General features: G+C 45.7%; 1 protein-coding gene across 2 annotated transcripts; it reads right to left on the minus strand.

The window, feature by feature from the left end:
• Positions 1-1,040: 1,040 nt before the first annotated feature.
• Positions 1,041-10,964, minus strand: Rabl2b (RAB, member of RAS oncogene family like 2B). 2 transcript variants are annotated; one of them, XM_048444814.2, is made up of 9 exons: positions 10,824-10,964; positions 9,087-9,240; positions 6,962-6,991; positions 5,624-5,703; positions 4,758-4,837; positions 2,812-2,923; positions 2,421-2,518; positions 2,063-2,146; positions 1,041-1,895 (listed from the first exon to the last, which is right to left on the minus strand). In XM_048444814.2, the coding sequence occupies exons 2-9, from the start codon at positions 9,191-9,193 to the stop codon at positions 1,815-1,817; spliced, it is 672 nt and encodes a 223-aa protein (XP_048300771.1). In that variant the 5' UTR covers positions 9,194-9,240; positions 10,824-10,964; the 3' UTR covers positions 1,041-1,814. The 2 variants fall into 2 exon arrangements, with proteins under 2 accessions (XP_048300771.1, XP_048300772.1); XM_048444815.2 differs by having other exon boundaries at positions 2,421-2,515; positions 10,824-10,939.
• Positions 10,965-22,654: the final 11,690 nt, after the last annotated feature.

Here is a 22,654-nt window from a genome sequence, read left to right on the forward strand (position 1 = left end):
ACCATTTACAATAACCATTTTTTTTTTCTTTTTAGATAGAGTTTCACTCTACAGCTCTGGAAAGACTGGAATTAACTATGTAGACCAGGCTGGATTTGAACTCAGAGATCTACCTGTTTCTGCCTCCTGAGTGCTGGAATTAGAGGTATGTTCCACCACGCCCAGCCCAGCAACAAGCTTTTATTTTTGTTCTAGAAATCTTACCTTGTCTGAGCCATGAATTCCTGAAAATTCCTGATCAGAAGTCCAAGTTGAACATGGGATTATCGCTTTAAGGGGAAAACACACTTGTTGGCTGAGCTCTCAAATCAATATTTAATTAAAAAACCCCACAAACAATAAATTCCACTGAAATGGTCTCCTGTAGTCAATTAAGAGTTAATATGGAGCAAAGTGGTGGTGGTACACATCTTTAATCCTAGCACTTGGATCTCTGTGAGCTTGAGGCCAGCCTGGTCTACAAGAGCTAGTTCCAGGACAGGCATCAAAGCTACACAGAGAAACCCTGTCTCGAAAAACAAACAAACAAACAAACAAACAAAAAACAGAAGAAAAAAAACCCTAAAAGAGTTAATTTGGACTCCAGCATGGTAGCAGATCAAGGCAGTCTTCCTCTACCAGGTTGGAGGAAGATGTTTTCTTTGCATATTCCAGATCATAAAGTACAGATACTTAGTGTGGTGGTCTGAATGAGAATGGCTCCCATTAGTCCATGTTTGAATGCTTGGTTCCCAGTTGGTGGAACTGCTAGGAGGGGTTAGGAGGTGTGGCCTTGTTGAAGGTGTCTCACTGGGGATGGGTTTCAACCAACCATGCCATTCCCCATTCCCATTGATTCTCTCTGCCCTGTGCTTGTGGATCAAATGCAAACCTCAGCTACTGCTTCAACTCCATGCTATTCCTGCCGGCTGCTATGCTCCCCAGCACAATGGGCCTGGGCTCACCTTCTGAAACTGTGGGACCCCCTTAAATGCTTTTTTCTGTAAGTCATGGTCATGGTGTTGTGTCATGGCAACAGAAAGTAACTAATACACTTAATGTTTATGAAATGTAATCTTTATTGTAAAAAAGGAAACAATACAAACAAAATAATAAAGACAATGCAAACGATGCTCAAGACAGTCATAAGAGCAAACTAACAAGCTGCAGATGCAGGGCAGCTCTTCCTCTGCCATCCACAGAAGATGAGTGTTTAACCTGCTCTGGACAAGTGGAGGAGTGCTCTCTACCCTGAGATGTCCATGTGGCGGGGAACAGTAATGTGTGTGTGACTAGACATGGCCAGACTTGCCATGCGGTCACGTGACTGCAGTAGCCCTGCTCCTGTGCTCCCCACCCGACCAAGAGCTCCTGAAACAGCACTAAAAACCTGGAATTAACAGTTGTCTGTCCAGAATAATGTTGAAAAAGTTGGTTGGGAAACTCAGAGGGAAAACACACAGAGGTGTCACAGATTCTGTAGGACACATTCTGTCCGCAGGAGTGCAAAGAGAGTCCCTGAGGTCAGTTTGGGATGAAGGACGACAAACTTAAGTGTCTAGTAAGAAGACATGAGTGTGTTCACTGATTCTACACTGCCAGGCTGCTGGTAGGGTGGAGAGATGTCAAAGACATGGATCCCTCACCCTGCTGCAGGAAGGTGGTGGGGGATATCATGCCTGTCTAGTGTGTTTGTGTTGACCTCGTCATGGACCACAGAGCAGTGGATTTGCAGGAAGCTGAGCAGGGGCAGCCTGGAGAGGTTCTCCAGAGATATTGGATATTCCAAATGGCTTCCAGCACCCCAGCTCAGCCATGTGTGGGTGTCCTCTTGACTAAGGAGGAGATGGGCTCTTGATCACGTCACTCTGCTCTCTGTCTGGCGCGTCCTCCTCTTTCTGTTCCAGTTTAAAGTTCTGTGGACAAGGTCATAGGTGATGCCTGTCCCTGCATTTGTGCAATTGTGGTTCTAAAGCATTTAGGGGTGGCAAAGCAGGCAAAACCCCGTATGCTGGGTTATAGTTTATATCTCTGAAGACATCATCTACTTTTTCTATCGTACCAGAAACTGGGCCTGACTTACCTCAAGCTCCTGTAAAACCTCGTCCATGAAGTCCTGGGAACTTTCCTTGTAAGCCACAGCTAATCGAATTGCATCATTGAAGAGCTGAAGGCGAGGCAGAAATGGCAGAAGTACAGCAGTGGGCAGGGTCCTGAACCCTACCTTTATAATCCACAGTCTCCCCCTCCACTGTCCCTTCTCATCACCCTGATCCCACAGTCAGTGGACTTTGTCTCACCAAATGTGGTCCTCCCAGCCTCGTTCCTCTCCGCTGCACCTAGCCACTCACTGTCCTGGTTTCCCCCCTTTCCCTTCCCTTCTCCCTGGAACTCCAGGACCCGTAAGCCACTTCAGCAGATTGCCTCTGGTTTGCCAGTACCTTCACAACATTGGTTCCATCAGCAGCGGAGACAAAGTACAGGGGCAAGGAAAACTTCTTGGCAAAGCTGAAGTTCTTTTGAGTCATCTGTATGTCTGCTGCAGAGAGAAGAGCATTGGCCTGTCCACCCAGGGGAAGGGAAGAGTTTGGAGGGAGGGTCAGTGGAGGCTCTGCACTAGGAAGTAGGGAATGGACAATCAGGGACTGCCCTCAAAATAGTTAACAGGGATCTGCATCTTGAGAGGGCAGGTTTTGCTGCTGGCATCCCCATTGGGAAGGGAATATCTTGGGAAGGAAAAATGACTGACAGCTACCCATTCTTTGAAAGAAGGAAATGTGTGGTGCTGGGTCCCCAGAAATTACTGTCACCCAGGTGCAGGGATGGCCCCACCATCAATTTTATTGGCCACCAGGATGCATGGGATCTCCGGCCTGAACTCCCGAAGTTCTGCATACCAGGTACCCAGGTTCTTATAAGTGATTTTCCTCTGGACATCAAATACCTACAGAGGGTAGAAGACAGTTTAGATATGCCAAAGTACTTTATCAGTTCCAGACAACACACCCCCAAATAGGTAGATATAAACTCAGATCAGCTCCAGAAGAGGACCACAGAGAAACCAATGGGCATGTACCATAGGGTGAAGTCGGTCTCAGACAGAAAAGAGCTAAGCTCAAATACCAAATGCCAGAGCAGGACTGAAATTAAAATGGTTCCTCTCTCCTCTCTCTCTCTCTCTCCTCTCTCTCTCTCCTCTCTCTCTCTTCTCTCTCTTCTCTCTCTCTCTCTCTCTCTCTCTCTCTCTCTCTCTAACTTCTGGGGTTACACTGCTCCATTTGCCTTATTTCACACTTTTATTTAGTACCCTTGGTTATTAGAATTAAGAATTTTTAAGTTTCCAAGCAAGGGCTTTTGTGCTCAAGGAACTATGGAGGAACAGGTGATTGGTTCCTTTGGTGACCCTCCCTCACTGTCCTCATCTACCAGCTGGCAAGCCCCTCCAGGTGGCCTTTCATACCAATCTGTATGCCACAAGGAGTCAAGAGTCCTGTGCAAGCACACGGGAAAGAGCAGAGAAGGCTGATGGGAGATCATGACATTTAATCAGAGACTGAACCATGAGCAGCATTTCCATTGCATGGGTATAAACTGAAGAAGGCCGAGGGAAGAGCAGATGGGGGATGCTGAGAAGAACGGACCAGTCCTTTCTGCATCCCCTTTGTGCTTCTGCTTATGGATGAGATGGTACCCATTCATGAGAGCAGTGGTAGGCATATTGTAGGAGTTGGGCTACAGGGGTTAGGTGGCGTCAAATGCTATAAACTGCCAGGGCAAACAACATTTTCTGGTAGACTCACACCCGTGCTGCCAACTTATCCACCCCGTGGGTTCTTATCAGAGATGTGGCACCTTATTTCCTTCCTTTGTGACAGAGCCAGAGTGACTTACAGAGCTGTCACCAAACAATATGGTTACTACCTGGTTCTCTTTGGGCACTCAGCCATGAGGTGTAGCTGCCATTCTGTGAGCAAGTCCACACCAGCTTTTACTGACAGTGTTCTCACTTGGTGACAATACCTAGGGCTCACAATTCAGAGAACTAGACTATGGGGCTGGGGTTCAGGTCAGTGGAAGAACACATATTAAATATGCACAGTCTTGTGTATTTCCTAATATTAAACCCAATCCAAACCAAACCAACTCATGCCACAGATGCTTGGTATGGTATTCATGAGAATCTTTTATCTGTGGCTTAAAATAAAAACACATTCCTTCAAAGCATGTAAGAGTGGTGGCCTAGAAAATGAGCCTGGGAGCTGCAGGGCAGGAACGCCCAGGAGACAGATTTTCCATCTCACTTGAGCCCCGTGCACACTGACTTTTGGGTACCTTTGTGCCATCTGTTACCTGAAGCCATTATTGGGGGACCCATGGTAACTATCCTAGGTAGCACAGTGAGAGCCTGGGAGGGAGGTGAGGGCTGACGGGAGAGGGAAAGTTCTCAGAGGCAGTGGTGATAGTGGGGGGTTCTCTTCAAGTTTCACTGTGGGTGTGCTCCATCAGTAGCCAGCTATGGCCTTGTCTCAGCCATGTTTTCCTTGGACACTACAATGGTTACAGGAGCCCAACTTCTTTTCTTATCTGTCCCCATCTTAGGATAGCTCGCCTGTCGTATTCTTTTTTAGCAGCTCTAGGGTGAAGCGTTTGGGTGGACTTGAACCCGCTTCTACACATCTATATCTGGTAGTGGGGCCAACGACCGATGAGCTCCTTGGCTCCTTACCCCTGGGCCAGAATTGCCTAGTGCCATTTTTACCACATGGCTGGTTTCATACCATGATGCAGGCGTGAGCCTTGTGGTAGTAGGAGGCATGCATGCTCTGGAACCGCTCCTGGCCTGCTGTATCCCAGAAGTCTGCAACATGAACACAATGCTGTCTGCCCGATGGGGTTGGGGGTTTGGAGGGCAGAGACTCCCCCCACATGCCCCAGGCATTTCCATGCAGGTCTCTATGCAGAAACATGCATGCATTGGGAGAGGTGTGTATGCACTAGTGGTGTAGGAAGACATGGAACCAGAGGAGGATAGTGCAGACAGGAGCCCCAGAAGGGAGAAAAGAGGTACCCTTTGTCCCCACACTGAAGACACAGGGCCCTTCAAAACTGAAATTCCCAGATGGTGGACATTCAGGGGTGGCCTAGTGACCCCACAGGAAGGTCATGTTCTACATCTGAGAAGTGTTCAGGCCACAGATGTATTTCTTTTTTTCTTTTTCTCTCTTTCTTGAAACAGGATTTCTCTGTAGCTTTGGAGCCTGTCCTGGCACTCACTCTGTAGACCAGGATGGCCTAGAACTCACAGAGATCCACCTGCCTCTGCCTCCTGAGTGCTGGGATTAAAGGCGTGTGCCACCACTGCTCAGCAACACAGATGTATTTCTTGGTACTGGCTGAATGCTAATCCCTGTCAAAGGCCTCTGTGCTCCTCTTCCCTCTGGCAGGAACAGTCTTCCAATGTCTGCTTTTCTAAATCCCGCCTTCCACACTCGTCCTGGCCTGGGTGTTACGAGACTGTATGTGCTGTGTGCCTCCGTACATGCTCTCTGACTTCCCATTTTTCTTCTTCCTTCACTCTCCCATGAGCCTCTTTCCTACCACCCCCATCCCCTGCTCAGCGTGGCCTGGGGCCCATGCTGCTCACCCACAAGGATGGTCTTGCCGTCTACTGTGGCCGTGTGCTTATACAGGGTCAGAGCATATGTGGACAGTTGCTGTGGCTGACTGGATGCAGGTTAAGGAGCAAAGGTAAATAAAAAGAACTAAGGAAATGGGGAAAGGGGACATTTGTGTGACAGAATGGGCCCCCTTCTTACTTAGCTTTTCTTAATTTTTTGAGACAGGTCTCACTCGGTAGCTCTGGCTGACCTGGAATTCACTATGTAGACCAGGCTGGCCTCAAACTCATAGAGATCTGCCTGCCTCTCTGCCTCCCAAGTGCTGGGAGTAAAGGCCTGGGCCACCATGCCTTTTTATTGAGACAGTTTTTCCAATGTAGTTCAGGGTGGTCTCAAATTTGTGGCTATCCTTCTGCCTCTGTCCTCCCTTTTTTAGATTTCAAGTTGAATGAACTCTACAGTCAGACAGACCCAACTTTAGTGACACAAGGTTTAAGGAAGGGCCTGGGTACCTCAGTATGAGGTAACATGGAGCAGGGTTTTATAGAAAAGCTGTCTTAAGTGGTATCACGATGCAAGAAAATGTAACTGTGGACACTTGGAGTCTTTTGTGGACAGAGTTCTTATAGGCTAGAGTATCATGACTGCCCCACAGTAAACACCAAAGCCAGGCAGCTGACAAATTATCTACAGGCTGAAGTTCACTTGTGTGTAAAACACTAACAAAATACCTGGAAAACAGCATCGTTTGAAGTGGAAATATGCTGGACAGTTTACTGAGCAAAGAGGAAGCAATTAGGTGGGGTTTGGTACAGACTGAGAGTACAATCTGGTACAGCCTTTGGGGGCTAAGGTCAGGGGAGAGAAGTCACAGGTCCTGCAGTATTGCATGCAACCCTCAGGGGTCCACTTGGGGAACTTTAAGAAGCTCTCAGTTACGGCTCCTTACTCCAAATCTGTACAGTGCAACAGTTCACAGTATGAAGGAAAAGCCGACACCCCACATTTTATAAAGCTTATTCCTACCGAAGACATTTTTAGGCTCTGAGGAAAGGGGTGAGATGATTTACCCAAGGTCAGAATTAAGGAGGAGGCAAGTTTGCATCCAGGAATTTGATACAGACTAAGTGCTGTCTGCTATTCTTCCTATCTTCCTGGCAGAAACCCCACTATAAGTTAGCTCTAGACGCAACAGCCTGGATTCTATGATGCAGTTTGGGTCAACCAGTGAGGAGCTAGCTGGTGTGCAGGAAAACCATTGATCTTTCCCGGGCTGCGGGTATAAAGGAGTGGACTGGAGGTTAAGATACACAAGAGTGGGAAAAGCCACAGGGACAAAGGACAATTCAAGTCTTTAAGGATACAATCCATCCATGAGAAACCTCTCCATGAGTCTGTAAGGGAAATGTGTGAGGTCACAGGTCATGTAGCATCTCTAACTTCTTGTCCCTACTTTATCACCCCCGGGGCTTCCTATCTCTTGTGAACTCTCAGTCAGTTTCTAGTCAAGCCTGTGCCGTGGGAATCACTATTACGAAGGCCAAACAGCCAAGCCACTGGTGCCACTCTCTGGGTCAATCTGCATGGGGCTCTCTGACCCCTTATTTCCATCTCATATACTGCTACACACAGAATTACCCATCTATGCAGGGGAGACTGAGGCCAAGAAGACTATTCTTCAATCAGTAGTCATTTTCTCAAGACTCTGCCGTTCCTTAAGGCTTTGCTTAGATGTCACCTGAGCAGGAAGGTGACTCTGTAGGAGGTAAGAAGTTCCACCCGGTTTGAACTCTTTTGTTTCTCCCTGACCTGCATAGAACCCCAACAGAAACACTAGCTGATTTCAGAGGATGTGGCACTGCAGTTTGGGAATCTATAATCTACGGGCATCTCCCAGTGCACATAGATGTGAGCACAGCTAACAAGCTTAGTTTGGTGCACATTTTGGAGTCACAGCACAGCCTTTAAAACTCTTCTTGGTATTATAACTACTAAACTCCCAATCAGACCATACAGTAAGTCTAAAGAAAGAACAAAACAACAAACTTCCCATCTTCTAGAAAGATATTAAAATCATATATATGTATATATAATATGTAATACATATATATGATTTATTTAACAGTGCATGTAAGTTTTAAATAAAAACAAACAGATTTTAATGATTTCAAATGTCAACATGATGCAGTCTAGAATCACCTGGCAGGGGGCCTTGGGGCTTAGAAATACTGAAAACTGGCAGAGAATTCTTGAGTCAGTGAAATGAAAATGAGGTTTTCTCACTCACCAACCTTCTTCTAAACACAGATTCTAACATGGTCTCTCTCTCTCTGCTTGAGGTCTCAAAGGGGCTGGGAACTACTAGTCTTTCAAATGCCCTAAAGGCCAGAACTGTGTTAGTCTTTCGATGTTCTGTTAACAACTTAGATTTTTTTTAAAAACTACATTAAGTTAGGCTAATACTGACTTAGGAGGCCCCCTTGGGCTTTCTCTCTAGCCCACATTTCCCTAAAGGTCCATCAGTTGCTAAGTCAACAACTGGTCTTTCCTTGCCTGCCACTTTGGTTTTCTGTGTCAGTTCTAAATTCAAGTGTGGACGAAAGACTGCTATTTACTGGGTAATCTTCCAAATCCTTACCTTAATTGTAGGGGATATTGTTGAGGTTAAAACAATTGTAAAATATGACAGCAGAACTTTAACATAAGGTAGAGAAACAAATGTGAATTCATGAAGTTGGCCTAAAACCAGCAAGGTCTCTAGGGACTCCTTATAGCTACCCGGGTCTGAAGTAGAACATGAGGTGATCTGGGATCTGGCGGGGTGGAAGACTAAACCAGACATTTATGTAGAAACAACTCTATTCTCGTCCTTTGATGGCAGAAATGGGCATGCACCCTCGCTACCTCACCCTAGATGGGTGAGAGGTGGGATGCTGATGGAGATGGGCCAAAAAAGGACCGCAGAGCCTTTCTTCAGCTCTCCAGGTGGCGGGTTCTACCCCTGCTCAGGCAGGCACCAAAGGCAGAAGAATAATCCCGTCTTTAACACCATCACAGTCAATACCATTGCTATCTGTGCTTTTCAACTCAGGGAGTCCCTCCCAGAAAGCATCTTAACTGCCTCTATTCTACCCATCACGTTCTTCTCTCCATCCCTGTCCCACCCTAGCCGTCCCTCAACTCTCACACGCGTAGTAACATCCCACTTGCGACCTCCGTACTCTGGACTATTCCAGCGATTCCCAGGTCGACCCACTCTACAGCTTCTGTCAAGACTCAGAGGTTCCCTGATTTCTGACCCTTTGGCTCTCTCCCATTTCCTCATAAATACGGCTATAGACATGAGCCTGCTGTTTGCCCACACACTTGGGCCCCAGTCAAGGCTCCCCCTCTTCAGTTAAGGGAAACCATACTCTTCTTCATTTCTGGGGGACTTTTCTAATTAAGCCATTCTGGGATTCTTTCTTCTTCCCTAATCTCCCATCATACTTGGACTTGCCCACCGCACTGTCCCCCAGGCAGATGATCTTCACGTTGTCATGAGCATCGTATTTCTCTTGGTCCAGCTCACAATGTTTGGCTCTGTCCCCTGCCATTAGCTCTTGGCTGTAGACAAGAGCCAGCCTTGGAGTCTTATCACTGTCTGGAAAAGTCAATGAGAAGCCACTGTTAGAGATGAGAGCTCCCTTCAATAAAATCCACTTTCTTCTTTTTCCTGAACAGCTGACAGAGTGCCCAAGGACACACATCCTGACAACTTGGCCACCATCTACTGATGGTGCAGCTCTGCCTCTGGATTCTTCTGTCATTTCCTGCTGCAGATGTGCTTGGGTCACACCTCTTCTCTTACCTTCCAGACTAGATTTACAAGATCAACATACAAGTGTCCTTACTTGGAAAACACAAAGCAACAAGCGACAACAACAAATAGTGCCTAAGTCACACAGTAAGGGATATTTGGTAAAAACGAGGGGACACTAACCGTACAATCTGTGGTGCCTGACCCATATTCTTGGCCCACCTTCCCGTTCCACCTTGTTGCCATCAGCAGCTGCCTCACACTCCCTTCACCTTGGTATTCCTCATGACTATCTTTTGCAGGTGCTATTTTTAACCTCCAGTGCAGTCGTTCTCAACCTTCCTATTGCTGTGACCCTTTAATATCCCCTCATGTTATGGCGACCCCAACCATAAAATTATTCCATTGCTACTTCATAACTGTAATTTTGCTGTTATGAATCATAATGCAAATACTTGTGTTTTCCGTTATTCTTAAGGGACCCCTATGAAAAGGTCGTTTGACCTTCCAAAGGGTCGCGACCCACAGGTTGAGAAATGCTGCTCAAGTAGTTTCAAGCGTTTTCTAAATGTAGATGATAACAAACCATACCTACATCAAGATTTTGTCCTTCACTGCCTGAACTCAAATATTTAACTGCTCATTAGATTTGTAACTAGGACACTAGGGCATATAGGAACCCTACCCTAAACATAAACAGTATTTTAGCTCTGTGCAAAATCATATTCCTATTTCCAAGTACAAGACATTACTGTCATTCAGTGTCAACACCGGTGTGTCGCATCGTTTCTAGCCTGGTTCACTCGCTTCATATCCAAACTGCTTGGGATGCACAATCCAGATTCTCCGCTAACTGGGCGCACAGCAATTACACCCCGGAGCAGCAGCAGTTCGCACTCACTAATCATTAACTCGAGCAGACACTGAAGCATGAAGCAGGCTCAACTGGCTGCAGTGAGGGACATGACACCAGTCTGGAATACAAATCAGCAACAGGGTCCCGCGTTTGCACGACTGTATTTCGACACGGCCTCGGCCCACGCAAGAACTCAGGCTCCAGCAGTGACTACAGGAGAGCGTAGCGAGGACTCTGCCCCTTCAACCTCCATCCTGCAGAGGGAGTGATCCGTTCGAAAGCCAAACCCCCCAGTCTATCGATTCGCGACGGAACCCCTCAGTGACTGCCACTGTCCTCACGGTCTAGGGGGTAAACTCTCTTTCGTGTGACAAACGTTTTCAGGCGCCCACCAGGCCTAACCACCATCTCCCGTAAAGGATGCGCGAACCGCGGTCGGGCCTCCGCCCGGTCCCCGCCTCTCAGGCGGGTTTTCCAGGCACTTAGTCCTCGCCTCGGCCTCGAGGGAGCCGGGACACCGCCAATGCGCTCGCCCACAACAGGCCCTGGGCCACCAAGGCAGCCGGCTTACCTGCTAACAGGCTAACGCACTCCTGTAGCGGCTCGGCAGCGTCTCCGCCGCTGCTACGCGACCGCACCAGGACCCCGAGCTGGGCTGTCCGGCAATGGCCCGAAGGACCCCATCGGGGCGCGGGCTGGCTAGCGCAGTGCCTGGCGCACTCCAGGATGGCACGTCTGTGGCCTTGACCAGGAGCTCGGCAGAGTGGATGCCCTCGGCTACTGGCCAGGGGTGGGAGTGGGAACCGCAAGTTGGAGAGGCAGCTGAGCAGCCACAGGTTGCTGCAGGTTGTGGTACCTTGATAGGAGAAATCTAAGCAAGTTTCACGACTTTCTCAATCTGTGGGCTAACACTGTATTCTGTTTATGCGGTCGTATGAATGTGTGGGTTGTGGGAAAAATTTGATAACTGTATAAAATCTCTGAACGTGCAATTGAATGAAGAAAAAAAAAAGAAATAAAAAGGAAGGATACGACTGCTCCTAAGTATGGTGGATAAAGTTTATTGTAGATAAAAGAGGAGGAACCACACCCTGCTGCACTTCTGTTATGGGTTTATCTGGCAGATGTTTGAAAGTAGACCTTAATGCTGTGTGCTCTCTAGGACCTGCTGCTACTGGGTCCTCCTAGAATAAGGGGTGAGGTTGTATGGTCGCAGTCAAGGCTCTGAGAAGGCTGGAGGACTGGACCAGACGCAATAGAGCTGGACAGACAGCATACATGGACAATTTGGCTACCGAGCCTTTGCAACCAAAGGCTCGCGAGAAATGGGGAGAATTGTTCCAAGTGAGCCAGCGGAACACCTGAGCACCACAACGACTCCATTTTTCTCCTGAGCACAGGGTGCTCCTTGAAAATTAAGGGAAGGAACCTATGACCAGAACTGTATTTTTGAATCCTGGGAGACTGACATTTCTTCTGGAGGTTGGTGGATTGAAGGATATTAAATATAAAATTGCTAGGGAAGTGTGATGTCAAGGATGACTCTAGACATTTGTAAACATCCTACTTGCTGTTTGGTTACTTTACATCTATTATATTAGAGGGAGGGAGCTAGGCAGGAGTTGCAATGTAGTCCTTCAAGTTGATGGATTGACATCCTCGCTGGGGCCAGCGCTGTGACTTCTGGTTTTGTTGGTTTTGGTGTTTCAAGACAGGGTTTCTCTGTAGCTTTTGGAGCCTGTCCTGGAACTCACACTGTATATCAGGCTGGCCTCTAACTCATAGAGATCCACCTGCCTCTGCCTCCCAAGTGCAGGGATTAAAGGTGTGTGCCACCTCCCTACTCAGGGCTGTGACTTCTATGACCTCAAGGCCACTTTAAGTAACCTGGTTGTTGTCCTGCATTTTGTCTTTTGTTATAGGCTGCATTTCAACTGTGAATTTAAAACATTTCTTTTCTTTTTTTTGGAGACACTCTATTGCCCCATATGACCTCAAATTTATGACAGTCTTCTACCTCAGCTAAGATTACAAGTGTGTACCCTTCTCCTGACCTAATTCTGACCTTTTAATGGCTGTTAAGGAATTACTTTTCCTTTGGGCTAGAGAGATAGATAAGTGGTTAAGAGCACTGACTGTTGTCCCAGAGAACCTGGGCTCCATTTCCAGCACCCACCTGGTGACTCACAACCATCTGTAACTACAGTTCCAGGGGACCCAACACCGTTTTCTGTCCGTTGTGGGTCCCAGGGGTGCATGTGGTGTGCAGACATGTAGACAAAATCTGCCTACATGTAGGAATAAGCAAATGAATGAATAAAAGAAATTGTATTTTCTTCCTGACAAGGTTCACTGTTGCTATTTGGAAACCCACCGGCCTAAGCAGCCTTGCCCTGAGAGACATTTTCATAGGGATGATGGTAGACCACCCCGTTCTTAAGGACTGAATGGGGTGCACTGATGTGTGTGTGTGTGTGTGTGTGTGTGTGTGTGTGTGTGTGAGGTAGTGAGCCTTCTGCTTCCTTCTGGGACAGAAATGCCTCCTACACAGTGCTGCTGGGCCACCTCTGTCGCTCTGTGCCAAAGCTTTGACCCTCTTTCTTTCTCCATGGAAGCTTTGTTTGTTTGTACCTGGGGAATGTGTTGCTCAGAATCTGCTGATGAAGATCAGGCTACGGCATCAGTCTGGCAATGCTTCCCCCTCAGTCTTTCCCATTTCCTCGGGTTAGGGTTGCACAGGGGCTGAACTCGTGGTCTGCTTTTACTATCAGTCTAGCAGCTAGCTGTGTTCATTGTTAACGCCAGTTTGATTAAATAAGTAGAGGCACAACTCACGTTACATTAGGGATTCTGACAGAAGGCGCCAGCAGGGTTAGTTGTTTGTTTCTCCTGACGCTGAGTGTGAGCATGCTTGTGAAACACACGAGTCTGTTCTTAAGGTTTTTAGTGCTCCATTTTAGCAAAACCCATATTCAGTTGCTCATTCCACTTCTTTACTAGGTCGTTACAAAAACAAACAAAGCAACAAAAAACCCTCAGTGTCTTTCTGAGCTTTATTGGTCATTCTGGACCACACAATGTGTCCATAGCCTGAAGAAATGTTAGATTTTTTTACCCAAATCACAATCTGTGCAATTGTCCTATTTCTGTTTTTAATTTGTTATTCTTTTTGTGTGTGTATATGTATGTTTGTGTATGAATGCATATTGTGGAGATTAGAGGTCAACACTGAATATTTTTCCCACTCACTCTCCTGTAGTGATATTTCATTTGTATTTTTATAAATAAAGCTTGCCACAGGTCAGGGCACCCTGACTTCTCTTAGGACTGGAGAGGGAGGGGAAGTGGGAGGGAAATGGAAGGAGGTGGAAAATTTTTAATAAATAAATGAATGAATGAATGAATAAATAAATAAAAGAAGGAAAAGAGCACCAAGCAATCACATCCTGAGTTGGAACGTGCAACCTCCAACTCTTTGACTGTCAGACAAGGTGGAAATGGGCCCACATTTTTGTGCCTCCACACTTCTCCCCAGGTGAAGGCTGAGAATTCACCTCACCAGAGAACAATCTCGCCTTTCCTTTGCTACTCCACTATTTGGGACAATCTGTGCTCTTACATAGTGAATAAAGTGGTCCGTCTCCCTTCTATTGTCCTTTTTCTCCCTCATCTCTTTCTCTCTATTCTCTCTCCTTCTGTTAGTCAAGCAGCACCCATGAAAATACAGATAAAGGAATGTGCGTGGGTTCAGTATTACAGGGATGGTCACATATGCGCTCATACAACAGCACACCTGTGCCCTGGGTCACAGCGAGTCAGGAAAAGGGCAGGCAGCTATGCTCTTGGATGCTGCTAATCTGGAATAGCAAAAGCATGTGTGTTCAGGAGTGCCGCTAATCAGGGAGGGAAATTGGCACAGATGCCTGTGCTAGGGCTACAGCTGATCAGGAAAAGCAAAGACACCTGTGTTAAGGCTGGCAGATAATCAGCAAATCATAAACATGGGGGTGAGGAGGTGGGGGGTGGGGCACAGTCAATCAGGCTGTGCCTAGGGCCACATCTAACTAGTAAGAGTGCAGGCACAGTATCCAGGTGATTATCTAATTGGGAAAGGAAAAAAAAAAAGATGCGTCTTGTCTCTGCCAGTGCTGTTTGACTAACTGTGTGGTGATTGTGCACATTAAACCCAAACGAGTGTCAGGCTTCGAACTCATGGAGATGAAACTGGAAGTCAAATACACGAAGGCAGACCAAGTGTGGATACAGATTTGTACACACATTTCAGTGCTGATGTGAAGCCGAGAATGACTTTTTGCCTATAACCAGCTAATCTGTGGTGGGCTCGTGTAGGCTTGGTGAGTTCGTATGAGCAGTACTGAGTCGTCTTCAGGAATCAAACGCTGACCAACAAACCTTTCTACAATTTGTTGCATGAAAGTAGAACCTAGGAACTTTGGAGGAAAGAAACAAGAAGAAATATCTCCATCATCTGTCATTATGTTTCTGTGCTTTTGTATTGCCAATCCAGGTTTGTTAAATATACCTAGCAATCACCATTACGCATTTTTTTTTTCGTCAAGTGTGGGATGTGAGTGTATATGCTTGAGTGTGAACACACTGAAGGTGGAGGGAGAGATCAGGGGCTCAAGTGTCCTCTATCACTTCGTACCTTTAGCATTTGAGATGTGGCTCTCAGCAAACCTGACTTGAGACCTTAGCACAGAGCAGTCTGATGACCCGGCAGTGAGTCCAGGACCAGGGTGAACAGGTTCTGAATGTGCGGAGCCCTTCCCAATCACCAACGAACACTTGACACTTCAGTGTTCAGCTTTGGTTAGAGACTTGCTTTTAATGTTTGTTTAAGCAAATGAAGACAATTTAGAATTAAATCAAAATGTCCTAGCTTAAATGCCCATGAAGTCTTATGTGGTGTGTGTGTGTGTATGTGTGTGTAAACCAGACTGTTTTCTTTTTATATCTGTTTTTAATTGATTTTATTGAGTTATACATTTTTGTCTGCTCCCCTCCCTTCCTCTCCCCTCCCCTTCAACCCTCTCCCATGGTCCCTATGCTTCCAATTTACTCAGGAAATCTTGTCGTTTTCTACTTCCCATGTAGATTAGATCACATATGTCTCTCTTAGGGCCCTCATTGTTGGCTAGGTTCTCTGGGATTGTGATTTATAGGCTCATTTTCTTTGCTTTATGTTTAAAAACCACTTATGAGTGAGTACATATGATAATGGTCTTTCTGAGTCTGGGTTACCTCACTCAATATGATGCTTCCTAGATCCATCCATTTGCCTGCAAATTTCAAAACGTCATTTTTTTTCTATGTAGTACTCCATTGTGTCAATATACCACATTTTCCTTATCTATTCTTCGGTCGAGGGGCATTTAGGTTGTTTCCAGGTTCTGGCTATGACAAACAATGCTGCTATGAACATAGTTGAGCACATGTCCTTGTGATACAATTGAGCATCCTTTGGATATATACCCAAAAGTGGGTCTTAAGGAAGGTTGCTTCCTAATTTTCTGAGAAATCGCCATACTGATATCCAAAGGGGTTGTACCAGCTTGCATTTCCACCAACAATGTAGAAGTATTCTCTTTACCCCACCTCCTCTCCTGCATAAGTTGTCATCAGTGTTTTTGGTCTTGGCCATTCTTCCAGGTGTAAGTTGGAATCTAAGAGTTGTTTTGATTTGCATTTCTCTGATGGCTAAGGATGTTGGGCATTTTCTTAAGTATTTTTCAGTCATTTTCGATTTCTCTGTTGAGAGTTCTCTGTTTAGGTTTGTACTCCATTTGTTTTATTGGATTATTTTTAAATTTAAGACAGTTCCATGTAGCCCAGGCTCACTATGCAATTGAGGATGACCTTGTACTCCTCACCCTCCTCCTGCATCTGCTTCTAGCTATGTAACAAACCCCCACCCTATCCCAACCTCATACTGGGGTTTGAACCTAGGCATTGCATTAGGTTCACTGTGCTATAACAAAGCTCGAATGCGACGTCACATGGCCCATTGTGATGCCACAAAGGTAGCGTGAGATAATCCAAGGCTCCATTGTGCCATCACGTGACATTATGATTCCACAGGGCTCTTGTGATCTCACAATGCTCCATGGACACTAGAACGGCCATTGTGACAGCACCGTGCTCCACAATGTACCTCTGTGCACGGTCATATGCATTGTGCCCTCATAATACCCTTTTGCTCCATTGTGTCACTACAATACCCCACTGCGCCATCACCATGTGATTATGGCACAACAATGCGGAGCTATGCCATCACAATATTAAATTGTGACATCACAGTGCACCATTATATTACCAAGCTGACCTCGGATATTAAAAATCATTATTCCAACATAGCATATCTCCTTATGATGTCACAATATTCAAATACTACGTCACAATGCTTCTCTGTGATCCTATGAAGGGAATTTTGGTTCTTTAGTGTTGGGTGTGGTGCTGTGCTTCTGCAATCCTCAGGAAGCTGAGCTGGGAGGATGCGGAGTTTTTGAGGCCAGTTTGTGTTCTACAGAATTCCTTTCAAAGCCAAAAGGGAAAACGAACGGGAGATGATCTTGGAAATGTGCTTGTCTGGCACGCTTGAATTCTTGGGGTTCATCCCCAGCATGGCAAAACTGGTGATGATGGTGCACAATGGAGGCAGGAGGATTTGAAGTTCAAGGGCATCCTTAGCTATATAGTAGGTTGCTATTGGTGTGGTATACAGGAGAGCTTATTAAAAAATTATAGAAAGAAAAAGGAGAATAGTATGAAGCACTTGAACCCTTGGATTCCCACTTTACCACTGATGCTCTTGCTATCATGATAGAAAGCATGTGATAGCAATTTATAGTGTTTTATATCAGTTAATATTTGTGTGTTTTGGATACTATTGTTATTGTTAAGTTTGTTAACTGCTTGTTTTCTCACTGCTTTTCTATCTTCCTCTCTATCTTCCTTTCTATCCATTCCCCACTATGAATGTGCATGTGTGTGAGTGAGGAGAGAGAGAGAGAGAGAGAGAGAGAGAGAGAGAGAGAGAGAGAGAGAGAGAATGCTGGAATGCTGTCAGGTATTGGTGACACACGCCTTTAATACCAGCACTTGGGAGGCAGAGGCAGGTGGATCTCAGTAAGTCCAAGACCAGCCTGGTCTACACAGTGAGTTCCAGGACAGCCAGGACTATATTACACAGAGAACAGATAAACCATGTCTCAAAAAACCCCCAAAAAAAGAAAAAAAGAAAGAAAGATAAAAAAGAAAGGAAATGCGCCCAAAGGGAGTGGCACTATTAGGAGGTGTGGTTTTAATGGAGGAAGTATGTCACTTTGGAGGAAGGCTTTGAGGTCTTATATATGCTCAAGCCACACCCAGTGTCAGAGACCATTTCCCATCGTCTGCAGATATAGAACTTTCAGCATTGTCTGCCTTCATGCTGCTGTCTCCTAACATACTAATAATGGACTGATCTTCTGAACTATAAGTGAGCCCAATTAAATGTTTTCCTTTATAAGAGTTTCTGTGGTCATGGCGTCTCTTCACAGCAATAGAAACTCTAAGACAGGTTGAGAATAACTTCTTTCAGGAACTGGATCTCTCTGTCCACCTTCTTTGCCATGTTTCCCTTGTTTCTGCTGCGCTGTGGACGCCAGGTTAGCCAGCTCACAAGCTTTTAGGTCATTGTCCCTTTTCTGCCCCCCATTTCACCGTATGAGTGCTGGGATTACAGATGCATGCCACTGCATATGGTTTCTCTGGGGGTCCTGGGGGGACAAAGTAGTTCACAGGACTCGTAAGGTAAGCACTTCTATCACATGAGACATTTCTCCAATAATATTAATATATATATACATATATATGTGTATATATATATGTATATATATATATATTTTTTTGAGACAGACTTTCTGGCTGAACCTGGAGCTCAGCATTTTATGTGGGTGCTGTCAATTTGTGTTTTCGAGGCAAGCACTTTACCCAGCGAACCATCTCCCCGGCTCTTATACGAACTGATTTGATGGTAACAATTCTATGAGGCAGATGTTACTCATCTCATTCAAAACAGGAGCTAACTGAGGCCCGAGAGTGTGGATAACTTGTCCACAACAGTGAGGCTGATTCGAGTCTTATCTTCCTTTCGACAGGACAAGCATGACTGCTGTAATATTCTGAGCAATGGAAAGGAAAGACACAAAACCAAGGTGTGGATGAGATCTTTCACTCTCTGGAGTGGGGCCTGAAATAGGGGCACTGTGGTAGTTTTCACAAAGAGGACAAGATTGCCCATTTAGGTCCCGTGATGACTAGTTTTAAGCCAACTTGACACAAAGCTAAGTCATCTGAGAGGAGGGAACAAACACCTTCATTAGACTGGGCAGTAGACAAGGCTGTAGGGCATCTTCTTAATTGATGATTGATGTGTGTGGAACTGTAAGCAACACTTACTCTGTCCTCCCCAAGTTTCTTTTGGCAGGTGTTTCCTCATAGCCTTGAGGACTACCGGTGTCAAGATAACAGCAATTTGCCAGTAGGTGGCAATAGAGCCTAGGAGCTGTAGTTCACAGGCACCTGCCTTTACAGATTTACAGAAGTACAGAATACGTCAGGGATTTATACTCTGACATTACCCCACTCTCCAGGGTCTCCTGTATTCCAAGTTAGCCTCAGACCTGATGTATAGCTGAGGTTGACCTTGACTTTCTGGCTAGTTTCAGTCTCCCCAGTGGGATTGCAGATATGTGTCACTATTTTGGTTTTGCTGTGCAGACAGAAGAATGGGAAATCTGTGTCATCAGGGAGGTTACAGCCCTGGCCAGATGGCACCAATTTTATGATTTCTATGGTCGTAAATGATGCTCTCAACTCTGGAGCCCAGAAAAAGAAACTCAAGGCATTTGATTCTTGCCAAGCATGGTTTCTGCCCAAATGCTGTGCATTAACCCCGCTCTTCTTCGCTCAACTCATTTCCAGGTTCTTCTGAGATCTGGGAATCTCAATGGGTATGAGGTCAGAGTTGAGGTCAATGTGGGGAAGCCGAACCCTAGAGAAAGTCGTATTCATCAACCTGCAAGAGAATATAATATTGGGGCAGTGTTACAAAGTGACCATTGGCATTTTTTTCTTTTGAAGAAATATGTTTTTCTTCTACTTCTGTTTTATTTATTATTTGCCTATTATGTATACAGTGTTCTGTGTGCTTGAAGACCAGATCTCATTACAGATGGTTACGAGCCACCATGTTGTTGCTGGAAATTGAACTCAGGACCTCTGGAAGAGCAGCCAGTGCTCGTAACTTCTGAGTCATCTCTTCAGCCCCTATTTCTGGTTTAGTACTTCGGTAAAGGGTAAACACTGTGGATTTTTTTCTCCTTATTTTGGAGAGAAAATCTCTTGTAGTCCAGGTTAGTTTAGGTTGATCTTGAGCTTCAGAGCCTCCTGCCTTCACCTTGTCTGTGCTGTGCCTGTGATTGCTGAAATTTTGTTTTGAGACAGGGTCTCCCTGTGTAACCCTGGAAGGCTTAAAATACACTACTGTAAGAAGTATAAAACATGGTGGATGAGATGGTTCAACTGGCAAAATAAGCTTTATGTGTTTGTGTCAAAAGCTGATGACCTCAGTTTGACACCCAGAATCTACAATGGAAGGAAAGAACTGATACTCAAAAGTAGTCCTATAACTGTGTTACCACACATACACACATGCAAACACACACACACAAGCAAATGTATGTGCATGCACACACACATACACATAAAATAAAATGATTATGTTATTTTATGTGTGTGAATGAAATTTTAATGTATCTAAATTTTTGTACATATAATATATGTATACACAATTTATTTTTACGCATGCATTTATGAATATTTTACCTTCATGTATTTAAGTGTACTGTGTGGGGTGCTATGCTTGAAGAAGACTCAGATTCCTCGGAACTGGAGTTACAGTCAATTGTAAGCTGCCATGTGAGTTCTGGGAATTGAACCAGGTCGTTTCTAAGAGCAGCAAGTGTTCCTAACCACTGAGACAGCTCTGTAGCCTCTAAATTGATTTTTTAAAAGAAGTAAGCGAAGTGGAAACAGATTCTGCAGCACTCAGTGGAGAGTGCTGTGATGAAAAACAAACCAAGAAATGTCGCGGGGACTGGAGACTCCACGCTAATCCAGCACACGTGAAGAGGCTCTAGGACTGATCCCCAACACGGTATAAAACAGATGCTTTGGCAGCAGTAAGTAACATAACAGACGTCAAGTGAACTGAGCATGGTCCCCTGGCCAAACATCATTCTTACCACTGGAACAAGAAGCTGCTCTTCTCTTCCCCACCTCCTACTGCTTTATTTTTGTTTCTGAGACAGGGTCTCACTGTGTAGCCCTGGATGGCTGGAAACTCACCATGTAGACCAGGCTACTCTGGAACTGCAAGCTCCTCCTGCCTCTCCCTCTCAAGTGCTGAGATCAACGACATTTGCTATCACACTGTGTTCTGTTTGTTGTCTTTAGTTGTGGTTTGAGACAGGATCTTGTGTAGCCCAGGCTGGCCTCCAACTTGCTATGTAGACAAGGATATCCTTGACCTCCTGACTGCTGATTTTACAGGTATGCATCACACAACTGGCCTGGGATGTGAAAAGCAGACGACCATCCTCCCCTCGCCCCCACAGCCCAGAACCACTAGAATTCTCACTAGTACACTGAATCAGACTATTTTCCCAGCTCCTCTGAACTATCCAGAGCTACACCTCAGGGAGCTGCAGCCTCAGAATGAAGTCAACTCCCAAGAAATCTGAGCCCCGAGATGGAAAGAGCTGGCTACCTGACGCTCTCAAGTCTCTTGATCCAGCCACACCTGATCTCCTGTTGACTTTTTCATTATGTCAGTAATTTCCTTTCATCCCCTTGAAAGCAGCTTCAGCTTCATTTCTGTCATAGGCAACAAAAATATTCTGTTAAAAGCTGCAGATTAGCCAGGCAGTGGTGGCACATGCCTTTAATCCCAGCACTCAGGAGGCAGAGGCAGGCAGATATCTGAGTTGGAGGCCAGCCTCGTCTATAGAGTGAGTTCCAGGACAGCCAGGACTGTTACATAGAGAAACCCTGTCTCAAAAAACCAAAAAAGTTGCAGGTTATTGTTACTATTTATGCACATGTGAATGTGCATGGATGTGGGGGCTGGAGGCCTGTGTCAGGAGTCTTGTTTGATCCTCTCTATCTTAATAAGCGTGTGGGTGTGTTGTTTGTGTGTGCGTGCGTGTATGTGTGTGTGTGTGTGTGTGTGTGTGTGTGTGAATATATGAGTGCATGGTGTGTGCACCTGGGGAAGGTTCTTCTATGACTCTCCAAATTATTCCTGTGAGACAGTGTTTCTTTCTAAACCTGGAGTTCATGTTTATCCTGCTAGGTTGGGCCTGCCAAGTTCCACGGGTCTTCCTGTCCAGCCCCCATCCCACATGTCACTAGAGTTGTGTGCAGTTATAGGTTAAAGGCATACCCAGTTTTTTTTATATGGTGCTGTGGGTCTTCATGCTTGCAGGGCGAGCACTTTACCCACTGAGCACCTCCCCAGCCTCACAGGTGGACCTACAGCAATCGTCGTCTTAGGAAAGTGAAGTCAGATCCTAACACAGATTGAAAGTGGTACCACCACAGATGCGCTCAAGAGTGGTGGGTCATCACACAGAGGCTGCAGGGGATCCCAGAACATCCTGAAAGCCATCCCACCTGACTCAGGAAGCGAAAACCTCACTCTGCGTCTTCCCGTTAGCAGGCGTTTCGGCCTATAAACAGAGCTTCCCAAAGGAGAGCAAGTACTTCCTGAAATCTATAGAGAGATGTTTGTCGCTTATTTTGTTAGTAAAATGCAAGGAAGCCCTACATACCTTTGCCACCCAAGTGGAGCGATGGGGATGGGGGTGTCTGGTTTCCTGCCTTTTGGGTTGTCAACTTGTCTTGCATAATTCAGCCTCCCTTGGTCTGGTAAAACATTCCACACAGCTGCCTGGTAGTGTGTGTGTGTATGCTGGGGGAGACCAACAAATCACTGAATATGTAGGTATGTGTCAGTGAAGAATTAACATGGAACACCAGGCTATAGTGAGTACAGGAGAGCAGTTAATAGCTCCACCCAGATGTGCATGTGCCAGAATTTGTGGACTTTCCTTGATAGTAAAATAAGCAGATATTTATTTATTTAGTTTGGTTTTTCAAGGCAGGGTTTCTCTGTAGCTTTGGAACCTGTCTTGGAACTCGTTCTGTAGTCCAGGCTGGCCTCGAACTCTCAGAGATCTGCCTGTTTCTGCCTCCTGAGTGCTGGGATTAAGAACGTGTGCTACCACCGCCTGGCTGCAGATTTTTATTTTTATTTTTACTAGAAATCTTTTAAAC

This window comes from Myodes glareolus, chromosome 19, assembly GCF_982192425.1.
Source record: "Myodes glareolus chromosome 19, mMyoGla1.1, whole genome shotgun sequence".
Classification (NCBI taxonomy): domain Eukaryota; kingdom Metazoa; phylum Chordata; class Mammalia; order Rodentia; family Cricetidae; genus Myodes; species Myodes glareolus.

Bases quoted from the DNA above. Each gene is read 5' to 3' on its own strand.
- Rabl2b (XM_048444814.2), bottom strand. From the start codon at position 9,193: ATGGCAGGGGACAGAGCCAAACATTGTGAGCTGGACCAAGAGAAATAC. The intron at 6,992-9,086 runs GTATGATGGGAG...TTTCCCTTACAG, and splicing joins AGTGCGGTGGGCAAGTCCAA to ACTCATGGAGAGGTTTCTCA. The intron at 2,147-2,420 runs GTACTGGCAAAC...CCTCGCCTTCAG, and splicing joins ATGGAACCAATGTTGTGAAG to CTCTTCAATGATGCAATTCG.